At 66.1% G+C, this 12577-nt stretch overlaps 4 protein-coding genes across 4 annotated transcripts; 2 read left to right on the forward strand and 2 right to left on the reverse strand.

Moving 5' to 3' along the window:
- Window positions 1–168: 168 nt before the first annotated feature.
- On the forward strand, window positions 169–1614 carry FA09DRAFT_329337 (hypothetical protein). Its single transcript, XM_025742139.1, has 5 exons — window positions 169–490; window positions 588–671; window positions 735–899; window positions 963–1053; window positions 1117–1614. The coding sequence occupies exons 2-5, from the start codon at window positions 595–597 to the stop codon at window positions 1273–1275; spliced, it is 492 nt and encodes a 163-aa protein (XP_025599131.1). The 5' UTR covers window positions 169–490; window positions 588–594; the 3' UTR covers window positions 1276–1614.
- FA09DRAFT_329338 (hypothetical protein) lies at window positions 1610–3432 on the reverse strand. Its single transcript, XM_025742140.1, has 3 exons — window positions 3042–3432; window positions 2280–2985; window positions 1610–2218 (listed from the first exon to the last, which is right to left on the reverse strand). The coding sequence occupies exons 1-3, from the start codon at window positions 3047–3049 to the stop codon at window positions 1646–1648; spliced, it is 1287 nt and encodes a 428-aa protein (XP_025599132.1). The 5' UTR covers window positions 3050–3432; the 3' UTR covers window positions 1610–1645.
- An 802-nt stretch (window positions 3433–4234) lies between these two features.
- FA09DRAFT_329339 (putative Chs8-chitin synthase 8) lies at window positions 4235–11339 on the forward strand. The gene is made up of 7 exons (XM_025742141.1): window positions 4235–4875; window positions 5062–9634; window positions 9688–9737; window positions 9791–9965; window positions 10020–10070; window positions 10124–10868; window positions 10925–11339. Exons 1-7 carry the CDS (start codon window positions 4541–4543, stop codon window positions 11059–11061), a joined length of 6066 nt encoding a protein of 2021 aa, XP_025599133.1. The 5' UTR covers window positions 4235–4540; the 3' UTR covers window positions 11062–11339.
- On the reverse strand, window positions 11167–12575 carry FA09DRAFT_360009 (cytochrome b5; the record flags this gene model as incomplete). Its single annotated transcript, XM_025745186.1, has 7 exons — window positions 11167–11429; window positions 11489–11528; window positions 11590–11689; window positions 11755–11785; window positions 11846–11855; window positions 11916–11931; window positions 12458–12575. The coding sequence occupies 7 exons, from the start codon at window positions 12573–12575 to the stop codon at window positions 11397–11399; spliced, it is 348 nt and encodes a 115-aa protein (XP_025599134.1). The 3' UTR covers window positions 11167–11396.
- Window positions 12576–12577: the final 2 nt, after the last annotated feature.

Raw genomic sequence — 12577 nt, forward strand, 5'->3', positions numbered from 1 at the left:
TCGTGCAGGTGCAGCATCAGCTCAGAGAGGGAGGCGTGGGCGCTGTGGCGGTGCAGCGCGTCCCGGGCTGATGCCACGTGGCGTGGTGGCGAGCGAGGGCACGAGCCACTCCACATAGGCCGCCTTCCTACGGCTTCCGCCGCCGCCACGCTGGCATGGCGGCGTCTGCTGCTGCGTGCTGGCGGCCTGCCCGTGCGCTGCAGGCCCGCCGCCGCCACAGCGCTGGGTGCTGCTGTGCTCGGCCGGGCTGATGCTGCAGGCCGCCGCTTACCTTGTGAGAAGCTGCGCGAGAAAGAGGGGCACGGCGAAGCGTGCGCTTGGGCCTGCCCAGACGGCAGCGGTGACGCATTCGGCGCGCAGGCGGCGGGAGGAAGACGGCCGGGCGTGCCGCGCGGCGGGCGGTGTTGGCCTCAACACCCGCGCCGCACGCTTCCTTCCCGACCACCACCCTCATGAACCCCTCCTCTATCCGCAACTTCTCATCCTCCATGTGAGCGCCGCGCCCGCGCCGCACCGCTGTCGCTGCTGCCGCTCGTGCACAGCTCGGCGCCCGCAGAGCACCCTGCTCACCCGCTTCCTTGCCGCAGCGCCAAAATGTCGCAGAACGTCTTCTTTGACATCACCAAGAACGGCAGCCCCATGGGCCGCATCACGTTCAAGCTGTACGACGAGTGAGTCGTTCGTGGATGCTGCTTGCGGTCGCACTGCGCATGCCTCTGACGCCTCGCCGCCAGCGTCGTGCCCAAGACGACCAAGAACTTCCGCGAGCTCTGCACGGGCCAGCACGGCTTCGGCTACGAGAAGTCGTCGTTCCACCGCGTCATCCCGCGCTTCATGCTGCAGGGCGGTGACTTCACCGCCGGCAACGGCACGGGCGGCAAGTCCATCTACGGCGCCAAGTGAGTAGCGTGCAGCAGCTCGGGTACAGCAGCGGCAGGGTCTGACGCGTGGGCACCGCCCAGGTTCCCCGACGAGAACTTCAACCTGAAGCACACCAAGCCGGGACTGCTCTCCATGGCCAACGCCGGCCCCAACACCAACGGCTCGCAGTTCGTGAGTAGCCGCCGCGGTACCACTTGCTGCTGTTGCTCCATGGCTCACACTCCCTCGCGCCAGTTCATCACCACGGTCGTCACGTCGTGGCTCGACGGCAAGCACACCGTCTTCGGCGAGGTCGTCGACGGCATGGACGTCGTCAAGGCCATTGAGAAGGAGGGCACCGACTCGGGCAAGACGCGCTCGACCATCACGATTGCCAAGTCGGGCACCGTCTAAGTGCAGGCCTGGTCTGGCTGCGCGAACGGCGATGGCCGCTTGGATGCTAGTCGCGTCGCTGCATGAGGCACACCTCATCCAGTGCACGAGACGTCCGAGCTCTGTTTCTGCTCGCGCAACGGTCTTGTTGCTCCACCCCCTTATCACCCCAGCAAAGAAATGAAAGCTGTCACAGGCTGCCTCTTCGTGCGTCTTGTCTGGGCAGCGGGCAAGTGGATGAAGCGATGCGCTGTGGGTGCGGTGCAGCCCGGTCCGTGCCCGTGCGGCTCATGCCTCGACCTGCTTCCTCGTCGCGCATCCCTCGACTCCTTCCACACTGCACTTCGCTGCACGTTCGGGACTTCATGGTATAGCATTGCCAGCGCACCGACTACCAGAACGCAGCAGCCAGGCTGCGTGGCACGAGGGGTGCCTCCTGGCCCAGGCGCGCCGCGTCCGCTCTCGCCAGCTGTTCGAGCAGCTCTACGCTCTCGTCCGTCGCGCCTACTACATCCGACAGCTCGTCTGCCCACGGCGCATGCAGCGGCACCGCTTGTGGCTCCTGACGCTTCGCCTGCGTGTCTCTCTGCTGCGCCGCAAGCACGCCGAGCTGCCACTCGTGTAGCAGATCGAGTGCTGGCGGTGCAGCATCGTCAAGCGGCGAGTAGAGACATCGAAAGCGCAGTCTCTCGTCGGGCAGCGGCGCGAGCTCAGAGGCGATCGTGGCGAGCACAGCAGGCGGGGCGCGCACGATGATGCGGCGTAGCCGATCGCCAGGCGCTGGACCCGTGGTGCCAGCACCAACGTCGCCTAGCAGTCGGAGCATGTGTGCGCGAGGCAGGATGCGGAGCGTGGCCATGCCGCCTGGTGGCACGGGAGGGAGAAGCGGGTAGGTGAGGATGAGATGCTCGAGCGTGTGCAGGTTGAGGATGCCGGAGAGAGAAGAGGGCGTGAAGTTGGTGAGCTGTGCGTCAGGGATGAGCCTTAGCTTTGCTTCGTGGCTGCTCGCTGCCAGCTTCGCTTACCTGGAGTCGCTGCACGCCTGGCAGCTCATGTCTTCCCATGGCATCCTCCACCCGCTCTCTCATCTCTCTCCGGCCATGCAAGCCCACAAAGTCCTCTGCCGTGCGCACGCCCACGAGCGTGATCTCTCGCGCGTGACGCATTGCGTAGAGACCCGGTCCCCAGTCAAAGCATGCGCTCCGCTCGAGCGTGAGGACACTGACGTTGCCGCAGAGCTGCAGGATGCGATCGGCTGTCGCTGCACCGCTGCAAGGAGCTGGTGGACGGGGAAAGAGCGCGCTTGGGGGAGAGGGAGAGGAGGTTGTGCAAAGGTAGAGATGTCGGACCAGCGCGCCTAGCTTTGTAGCAGCCGAGAGCGAGCGTCGCAACGCATACGTAGCATCGCCGCGCCGAAGGACGGGAGCATGGTAGAGCCTTGCTCGGAGATGCGAGCTGTAGGCATGCGAGAGGCTGCAGAGCACGGCACACGTATGTGCGTCGCCTGATGCTGCATGCTCAAAGATGGCAAGCACGAGCTCGGCGGGCAGCGCAGCGCCTGCTCCGGGCGTGAGGACAGCGGAGGAACGACTGCGCCAGGGAGGCGGAGAGGGCTCGTCGAAGTGCGGTCGTCGACGGACGAGAGATGCCTTGCCTGTGCTGCCCTCGTCGAGAGATGGCAAGGCGGAAGTGGAGGCGCCGTTCTGGTCGGGAATGAAGGCGCCTGGTACCCTGTGCGGCCGCGGTCTGTCAGCACTCGCGAGGGCGCGAACGGCGAGGGTGCGCACCAGAACATGGCTGCTCGGCGTGCAGGAGGCCGAGTGCGCGCTCTTGTTTCCTTGCCTCGGTCGGAGATGCTGCGCTGCTGCTGCTGTGCTCGTTCCCGTCTCTGATGCAGCGATGTACTGTGTAGCCCTCGGGCAGCAATGGCTCGTTGCGTCTTGATGATGAGGAAGAGAAGAGGCGGGGAGCTCGAGGGCGGCCTGGGCCCTTCCAGAGGCGGGTGGTCCGAGCGCACTCCGCGGGGTGTGGAGCAATCACGTGCCGCGCGGCCTCGACCCCTCTCCGGCCTCACAGACGCCCCTTGACCTCGCCGACCAGCATCCAGATGGAGACACATGCTGTGCAGCAGCAGCGTGTTAGTGAGCCACGCATGCACGCATCACGGCTGAAGCATGCCCATGGCCTTGGGCGCGCGCCAGCGTCGGCGCGGAGGTGCATCCTAGCGCCTCAGCCGGCGCGCCGCGAGCCTGCGCGATGCTCGCCGCCTCGCTCTCTCGGCAAAGGCCGATGCTCGAGTGTTTGCAGCATCGCCGACGACGAGCACATTCTTTCGCACAACCATGGCGCAGACGAGCAGCATGCGCTGCGTGGCAGCACGTCGCCGTCAAGCGTCACACACACGGCGGGCGCGTGTCACATGGCCTCGCGCGCCTGCGCGAGATCGGGACGAGCCCTGCTGCGAGCAACGCCGCGGCGTCGGAGTTCCGTCCGCCCCTTGACTTTTGTGCGGCGGCGTCCGGCGGTGAGGCTGTGAGCGCTGTCCCCTGTCGCCTGACCTCGCGAGCCGCCGACGCCGCCATGCCGTGACGCTCGCTGGCAGGCTCGAGGCTTGGCGAGGGGTGCTTCGGAGAGCTGCGAGCCAGCTCAGCGGCAGCAGCGGGCGTGGCCGCCGGCAAGCCCGAGCGCCTGTCACGCCTCTCTCACGTCTGCTGACCGGCGGTGAGCTTTCTGCTGCACCCTGGCGGCGCTAGCGCCACCGTTCGATGTGCTGCACGGCGCTGCAGAGCTGCGGCCGTGCCGCGGCGCGAGCGAGACGCGAGATGCAAGGCGAGCGCAGCTTGCAGCTCGCAGCCGCCGGGCGCAGGAGCGCGGCGTGCCAGCCTCGCCCGCTGCCGCGCGTTTCGTTTCGCGCGGCGCGGCTCGGCCCAGCCGCCTCTGCTGCTGCTGCCTCTGCTGCCGGCCTGCGGTGCGCTGTGCAGCCTCCTATCCCATCCACCTCTCCCTCTCCATCCCGCCCCCAACCACGCCCTCTCAAGGCATCACTCGAGCGCAGCGCAAGCAGACTCGACTGCACCGCTCTCGCTCACTGAGCCTGCGCACCTGGCCCGCCTGTCCTGCTCGCCGGCCTCGCCTCTCCCGACGCTCGCTCCTCCTCGGCCTCACGTGGCGTACACCTCGCTCTCTGACGTCCACCTGCCACTCTCTCTGCTTCTCTCTGCGCCGCACTTCTCATCCGTAGCGCCTCTCCGCTACGCACGCTCTTCGGAGCCCGACCCTGCCCAGCATGGCGTCGCGCTCGCAGCCCGCGGCCGAGGATGTGGCCGTGCTCGCCGAGCTCGGCAGCATCACGGCCGACAGCATCTTCGGCGTGCTCCGGGACCGCTTCTTCTCGGCGCTGCCGTACACGCGCCTCAGCGACTCGGTGCTCGTCAGCGTCAACCCGTTCGCCGCGCCGGGCAACCGCAACAGCGACGATGCGATGCGCGACTACACGCGCGACTACCGCGAGACGAGCAAGCAGAACCGCCTGCGCAGCTTGCCGCCGCACATCTTCGGCACGGCGTGTGATGCGTACTTCTACATGCGCCGCACGGGTCAGGACCAGAGCATCTTGCTTGCGTGAGTAGTGGCGTGGCGGAGGCAGGGCGACCCTGCGGCGGTGCAGACGGCTGGCCAAGCACGGAAGCGCGGCGCGGGTCCTCGCTGGCTACGCAGCGGGCAGTCTCTGCCGCAGCCGACTGTCTCATCTGCTGCAGTTGCGCTGTCATTTCCATCTGCGTGCGCTGTGCTGACACGACCCTCTAGCGGCGAGACCTCGTCCGGCAAGACTGAGCTCCGGCGGCTGGCCGTGCGCACGCTCGTCGACCTCAGCGCGCCGGCGCCGGGCAAGAAGGGCTCGAAGCTGGCGTCGCAGATCCCGTCGGGCGAGTACATCCTCGAGTCGCTCGGCAACTCGCGCACGCTCGAGAATGCCAACGCCTCGCGCTTCGGCAAGTACACGGAGCTGCAGTTCAGCGAGAGCGGGCGCATCGTGGGTGCCAAGACGCTTGACTACTACCTCGAGCGCAACCGCGTCGTCAGCTCTGCCGGCAGCGAGCGCAACTTCCACGTCTTCCACTACCTCGTCGCGGGCGCCAGCGACGAGGAGAAGGAGTTCCTGCACATCAGCGATGCCGCCTCGTTCCGCTACCTCGGCTCGCAGCGCGGGCACCGCGACGACGTGCGGGAAGACGCGGCGCGCTTCAACCGCCTGAAGCAGGCGTTCAAGAACGTCGGCCTCTCGAAGCGCCACGTCGCGTCGATCTGCCAGGTGCTGGCGGCCATCCTGCACCTCGGCAACCTCGAGTTCTTCCAGGACCGCCACCGCACGCAGGACTCGGCGTCGATCCGCAATCCCGACGTGCTGCAGGTCGTCGCCGACTTCCTCGGCGTCGCGGCCAAGGAGCTCGAGGAGGTGCTGACGTACAAGACCAAGATGATCAAGTCGGAGGTCTGCACGATTCTGCTCGACGCCGACGGCGCGGCGGCGAACCGCGACGAGCTGGCCAAGTCGCTCTACTCGCTTCTCTTTGCCTGGCTCAACGAGCACATCAACGAGAAGCTCTGCCGCGACGACTTCGACTCGTTCATCGGCGTCTTCGACCTGCCGGGCTTCCAGAACCAGCCGCGCGGCAACTCGCTCGACCAGTTCTGCATAAATTTCGCCTGCGAGTCGCTGCACCGCTACATGCTGCGCAGCGTCTTCGAGCGCAACCGCGACGAGTACGCGGACGAGCAGATCAGCTACCTGAGCCCCGACGTGGCCTTCTTTGACAACGCCGAGTGCATGCGCCTGCTGACGAACCAGCCCGGCGGCCTCGTGCACATCATGGACGACCAGGCGCGCCGCATGCCCAAGAAGACGGACCAGACGATGGTCGAGGCGTTCGGCAAGCGCTGGGGCAACCACCCCTCGTTCAAGGTCGGCCCCGTCGACCGCAGCGGCTACAGCACTTTCACGATCAGCCACTTTGCCGGCCCGGTCACGTACTCGTCCGAGGGCCTGCTGGAGCGCAACTCGGAGATCGTCAGCCCCGACTTTGTCTCGCTGCTGCGCGGCCAGCACAGCGAGCCGGGCAAGAGCGCCGCCGACGTGCCGGGCGCGCAGAGCGCCGGCTCGAGCCTGGCCTTCGTGCGCGGCCTCTTCATGACGCGCGCCCTCGCCACGCAGGCGCACCCCAAGAGCGAGCAGACGATCGTCAGCGCGCAGCAGTCCGTCAAGCCGATGCGCCAGCCGTCGATGCGCAAGCCGAGCGGCCGCAGCGGCGGCACGATCCGGCGCACCGGCACGCAGCGCCGCGGCGGCAACCTGGCGCCGGGTGGCGCAGCCGACGAGGACGACTCTGATGATGATGCGGCGCAGGAGGCCGGTGCTGGCGGCAGCAGCAAGAAGGCCAGCATCCACTGTGTCGCCGGCGAGTTCCGCGGCGCGCTCGACACGCTCTTTGAGACGCTCGACGACACCAAGCCGTGGTTCGTCGTGTGCCTGCGGCCAAACGACAACCAGCTGCCAAACCAGTTCGAGGCGCGCGTTGTCAAGCAGCAGATCAAGACGTTTGGCATTGTCGAGATGGCGCGCAAGCTGCTCAACGAGTACAGCGTGAACATGACGTGCGAAGAGTTCTGCGAGCGCTACGCCGACGTGCCTTCGCTCGCCGCCGCCACGCTGCACGGCGCCACGGGCGGCGAGGCAAAGCAGAAGTTCTCGGCTGTCAAGGAGGTCATGGGCTGGAGCGAAGCTGAGGCCGCGTCTGGCCGCGTCAAGGTGTTCCTCTCGCACTCGGCGTTCCGCGAGCTCGAGGACGAGCTGCGCGCGGCCGACCCCGAGGAGGTGCGCGCCAACGAGCGCAAGGCGCTGCTGGACGCCGACGCCGCCGCGCGTGGCGAGTCCGACCCCTTTTCGCCGCTCGGCGTCCTGGAGGAGCAGAGCAACACGGCGCCCGGCAGCCCGGGCCTCGTGGGCACGTACGGCAACCCGTTCCAGGAGCGCAGCACTGCTGCGCTGCCTCTCGTGGGCCACGGCGGCACGCCCGGGCGCGAGGACAGCATGGACGACGCCAAGAGCGCCTACTCGGACATGACGGGCCTCGGCCCGCGGCGCAGCTACACGGCGCAGAGCTTTGCGGCGCCGTCGATCATGGGCTCTGAGGCCTACGCGCCGTCGCGCAACATGTTCGCCGACGTCAACGAGAAGGGCGGCGCGTCGCCCGGCTTCACGGCGCCTGTCGATGCGGGCATCGTGCGCGAGGAGATCCGCACGACGTCGGCGCGCAAGAACTGGGTGCGCTTCACGTGGCTGCTCACATGGTGGGTGCCGAGCCCGCTGCTCTCGTGGTGCGGCGGCCTCAAGCGGCCCGACATCCGCATGGCGTGGCGCGAGAAGCTTGCGATCAACATGATCATCTGGTTCATCTGCGCCGCCGCCATCTTCGTCATTGCGTTCCTCGGCAACATCATCTGCCCCAAGGAGCACGTCTACTCGGCCAACGAGTTCAGCAACCACAAGGGCGGCGACGACTCGTTCACCAGCATCCGCGGCGAGGTGTTCAACCTCAACAACATTGTCGCGTTCCACCGCAACCAGATCAGTGTCGTCGCCGACAAGGTGCTCGAGGCGTACGCCGGCGAGGACGCGACGAACCTCTTCCCCGTGCAGGTCAACGCGCTCTGCAACGGCGTCGACGGCAGCGTCAGCCCGTACGTACAGCTCTCGGGCGCCAACACGACGAGCTTCCCCAACGCCAAGTACCACGACTTCCGCTCCATTACGTCTGACCCGCGCCCCGACTGGTACTACGAGTCGATGATCATCATGCGCAGCAACTTCCGCGTCGGCTTCATGGGCTACACGCCCGACGGCATCCAGGACCTACTCGACAAGGGCCGCGCCATTGTCGTGTACCGCAGCGGCGTGTACGACTTCACCGAGTACATTGCTCAGGGCCGCCAGGGCGTGCTCGACGCGCCTGACGGCAGCGCCGCGCCGGCCGGCGTGAACCGCGCGTTCATGAGCAACGTGCTCATGGACCTCATCGTGCAGAACCCGGGCAAGGACATTACCGCGTCGCTGGACCGCCTCAACATCGGCAACGACGTGCTCGACCGGCAGCGCGTGTGCATGCGCAACCTGTTCTTCATCGGCAAGACGGACTCGCGCAACTCGCCGCGCTGCCAGTTTGCGCGCTACCTGCTCCTGGCGCTGTCCATCTTCATGATCTCGATCATCGGCTTCAAGTTCCTTGCGGCGCTGCAGTTCAGCCGCGTGCGCAAGCCCGAGGACCACGACAAGTTTGTGCTGTGCCAGGTGCCGTGCTACACCGAGGGCGACGAGTCGATGCGCAAGACGATCGACTCGATTGCGGCGCTCAAGTACGACGACAAGCGCAAGCTGCTCTTCATCATCTGCGACGGCAACATCGTGGGCGCGGGCAACGACCGCCCGACGCCGCGCATCGTGCTCGACATCCTCGGCGCCGACCCGAACCTGGAGCCCGAGGCGCTCAGCTTCCTCTCGCTCGGCGAGGGCAACAAGCAGCACAACATGGCCAAGGTGTACAGCGGCCTGTACGAGCACGCCGGCCACGTCGTGCCCTACGTCGTCGTCGTCAAGTGCGGCAAGCCGACGGAGCGGCAGCGCCCGGGCAACCGCGGCAAGCGTGACTCGCAGCTCGTCCTCATGCGCTTCCTGAACAAGGTGCACTTCGGCCTCCCGATGAACCCCATGGAGCTCGAGGTGTACCACCAGATCAAGAACGTCATCGGCGTCAACCCGTCGTTCTACGAGTACATCCTGCAGATCGACGCCGACACCGAGGTCGAGGCCTACTCGCTCAACCGCTTCATCTCGGCCTTCACCAACGACAAGAAGGTCATCGGCCTCTGCGGCGAGACGGCGCTGAGCAACTCGAAGAAGTCGTTCATCACCATGCTGCAGGTGTACGAGTACTTCATCTCGCACTACCTCGCCAAGGCGTTCGAGAGTCTCTTTGGCTCCGTCACGTGTCTGCCCGGCTGCTTCTCCATGTTCCGCGTGCGCACGCCCGACACGCACCGGCCGCTCTTCATCGCCAACGCCGTCGTGGACGCCTATGCCGAGAACCGCGTCGACACGCTGCACACCAAGAATCTCCTGCACCTGGGCGAGGACCGCTACTTGACGACGCTCGTGCTCAAGCACTTCGGCAACTACAAGACGATCTTCGTGCGCGACGCAAAGGCAAAGACGACGGCGCCCGAGGACTGGGGCGTGCTGCTCTCGCAGCGGCGCCGCTGGATCAACTCGACGGTGCACAACCTGCTCGAACTGACGACCAGCTCGGGCCTGTGCGGCTTCTGTCTCGTGCGTAGTAGCGGTCCAGAGGCGCGGCACACTGGCTGACACGCTCCCGACAGTTCTCGATGCGCTTCATCGTCTTCATCGACTTGCTCTCGACCGTCATTGCGTGAGTCGCCCGCGAGCACACAGACCTGGCACGCGCTGACGCTTCGCTTCCAGGCCCGTCACGATCGTGTACATCATCTACCTCATCGTGCTCGTCGCCACCGACTCGGGCACTGTGCCGACAACGAGTCTGATCATGCTCGCGGCCATCTACGGCCTGCAGGCCATCATCTTCCTGCTGAACCGCAAGTTCGAGATGATCATCTGGATGCTGCTGTACCTGCTGGCGGTGCGTGCCTCGCCTGCGTAGCCCTCGATTCGTGGCTGACGCATCATCTCGCAGACGCCGATCTGGGCCTTCTTCCTGCCGCTCTACTCCTTCTGGCACATGGATGTGAGTACTCTGCGTCACCCCTTGCCGCAACGCTCGCTCATTCCGCTCCGTAGGACTTCTCGTGGGGCTCGACGCGCGTCGTCGTCGGCGAGTCGGGCAAGAAGGTCGTGCTGCACGACGAGGGCGTCTTCGACCCGTCGTCCATCCCGCTGCAGACATGGGCCGACTACGAGAACGAGCTGTGGGAGCGCAACTCTGCGCGCTCCATCGGCAGCATCATCGAGGCAGCACGCGCCGAGAACAAGTCGCGCGCCGCGTCGCAGATGGGCTCGCAGTACACGCCCAGCCTGTACGGGCAGCCCGTGCTGCTGGCCAACTCGCCGAGCTTCCAGCACAGCCCCACGCCCTCGCAGTACGGCATCACGCCCAGCGGCGCCGTGCCGGCCTCGGGCTCGCAGATCGGCGGCTACTTCCCCGCCGCGCTCAACGACCCGGCACGGCAAAGCACGTACAGCCTCGGCGGCATGGGCGGCATGCCCGGCTCCGGCTACGGCACGCCGGCGGCGATGAGCATGTACGGCGCGCCTTCGGGCGGCTTCATGCCGCAGTACCCCTCGACGCCATCCATGTACGGCGGCGGCATGGGCCAGGGCTTCCCGTCCGGCCAGTTCGGCGGCACGCCGAGCATGTACGGCGCACCGGCACCGTCGCAGTACGGCATGGCTGCCGCTGCGGGCGGAGCAGCGACGCCGGCGAACCGCATGAGCAGCTACACGTCGAACGACGCGGCGCTCATCGACGTGCGCACGCCTGGGCAACTGCCGTCCGACGAGGTGATCGCGCGCGACATCCGGCAGCGTGAGTGGCCTGTCTTCCATACTACGTCTCGCCGTTGCTGACTTTCCTTGCTACAGTCATCGCCGAGTCAGACCTGCAGACGGTGACGAAGAAGAAGCTGCGCGAGCAGCTCGAGGCGCGCTACCAGGCGTCGATTGCCGAGAAGAAGGCCTTCATCAACCAGCAGATCGACGCCTGTCTTGCCGACGTCTAATGCTGCCTCTTCCTTCACGCAACGACCCCTTCCCCACGTCCATCGACGCGCCACGCTCTCGTCTCATCGGCGCGTCAAAGACACCTTTGACACCCTTGCCTCGATCTAACCCACGCATTTCACTCCACACGCACGTACGACCCTCTCTTAGTTCCCCTCTCTCTTCCCCTCTACCCGTGTATCCCACTTCCTGGCTCACTGTCCCGTTCCGACATCGCCTCGCGCCAGCGTCCCTGTTCGTGGCCGAGAATGAAAATGCCTCGTTGCTTAGACATCACCCAAATATCGAGGCGTGGCATGTGGTGCGAGCTGGAGCGACAGGGCAGGCGAGGATATCACGAGCTGGTGAGCTTGCCGACCTGGTTGTACTGCCGGCGGAGCGTCAGCTGTCAGCACCGCAGAGGCAGCTCAGCATGCTCTGACTCACGCGCTTGGCGTAGTAAGCGAGCCAGTCGTCGAGCACCTTCCTGCACATCTCACAGAGCAGTCAGCACAGCCTCATACGCTCGCACGCAAGGCACGATGCACATCTGCTTGTCATCCAGCGTCGAGTAGTCGCTCACGGCGTCCTCGGGCTTGAGCGAGCTCATGCCGAGGCCGCGCGAGGCGTCCTTGCCGGCGAAGATGGCTGTGCGATGCGTGGCGGGATCAGCATAGCGCATGGAGGCAGAAAAGGGGCGCAACGAGACGCACAGTAGCCCTTGCCCGGTGCGTACATCTCGCGCTGTGAAGAGTCGTCAGCTTAAAGGTCTCTCGAGAAGGCAAGGAGAGCCTAAAGACGGACCTTCTCGGAGCTGAGGTCCGCACTTTGTCAGCAAGACCATTGCGCACAAGTCAAGGGTGTAGGGACTCACACATCAAAGACGTGTCCTGTGTAGCAGCGCAGACGAGGGACGAGAGTCAGCAAGGCGCCAGAGCGCAGCTCTTCATGGCATGCTGCGACATTCGACGGTACACGTCCGGCTAGAGCGACGCGGCAAGAGAGCACTCAGAGACGCCCGCACCTCTCTCAAGTCCAGGCCGCGAGCATCGACGCAGCGGCCTGGCGCTCAGCCTGCCTCGCGAGCCGCCGCCGCCGCCGCCGCTGCTCATGCGCTGACAAGGGCGCGGACAAGATGTGCATCTGGTACGAGGCGTGTGCAGCGCCAAGTAGGCAGCAGTGAGGTCGCCTGTTGGCAATCCTCTCCTTCATGCAGCAGCGAGCCGTGGCCATGCATTGTTTGCTCCTGCCGCCCACGCTGCTCTGGCATGCTCTCCGGCTCCCGTCCCGTCGCTTCTCGCCCTACTTGCCCATCTCCATACCATCTCCCTGTCCACATCTTCACCATACCGCCCGCAGCTCTCGTGTCCCGCCCCTGCCTGCTCGTTGCGCCGCCCGCAGCTCAGCAAGACGCACCCTTGATGCAAACCCAGACGGCCACATTCTCATCCGTGCCGTCGTGCTTGGCCAGCTCCTCGGGCGAGATGGGGTCGTCCTTCGGCGGGTGCGTGGGCGCTGTTGTGGGCTGCATCATCT

Source organism: Tilletiopsis washingtonensis (assembly GCF_003144115.1).
Source record: "Tilletiopsis washingtonensis strain MCA 4186 unplaced genomic scaffold FA09scaffold_8, whole genome shotgun sequence".
Classification (NCBI taxonomy): domain Eukaryota; kingdom Fungi; phylum Basidiomycota; class Exobasidiomycetes; order Entylomatales; genus Tilletiopsis; species Tilletiopsis washingtonensis.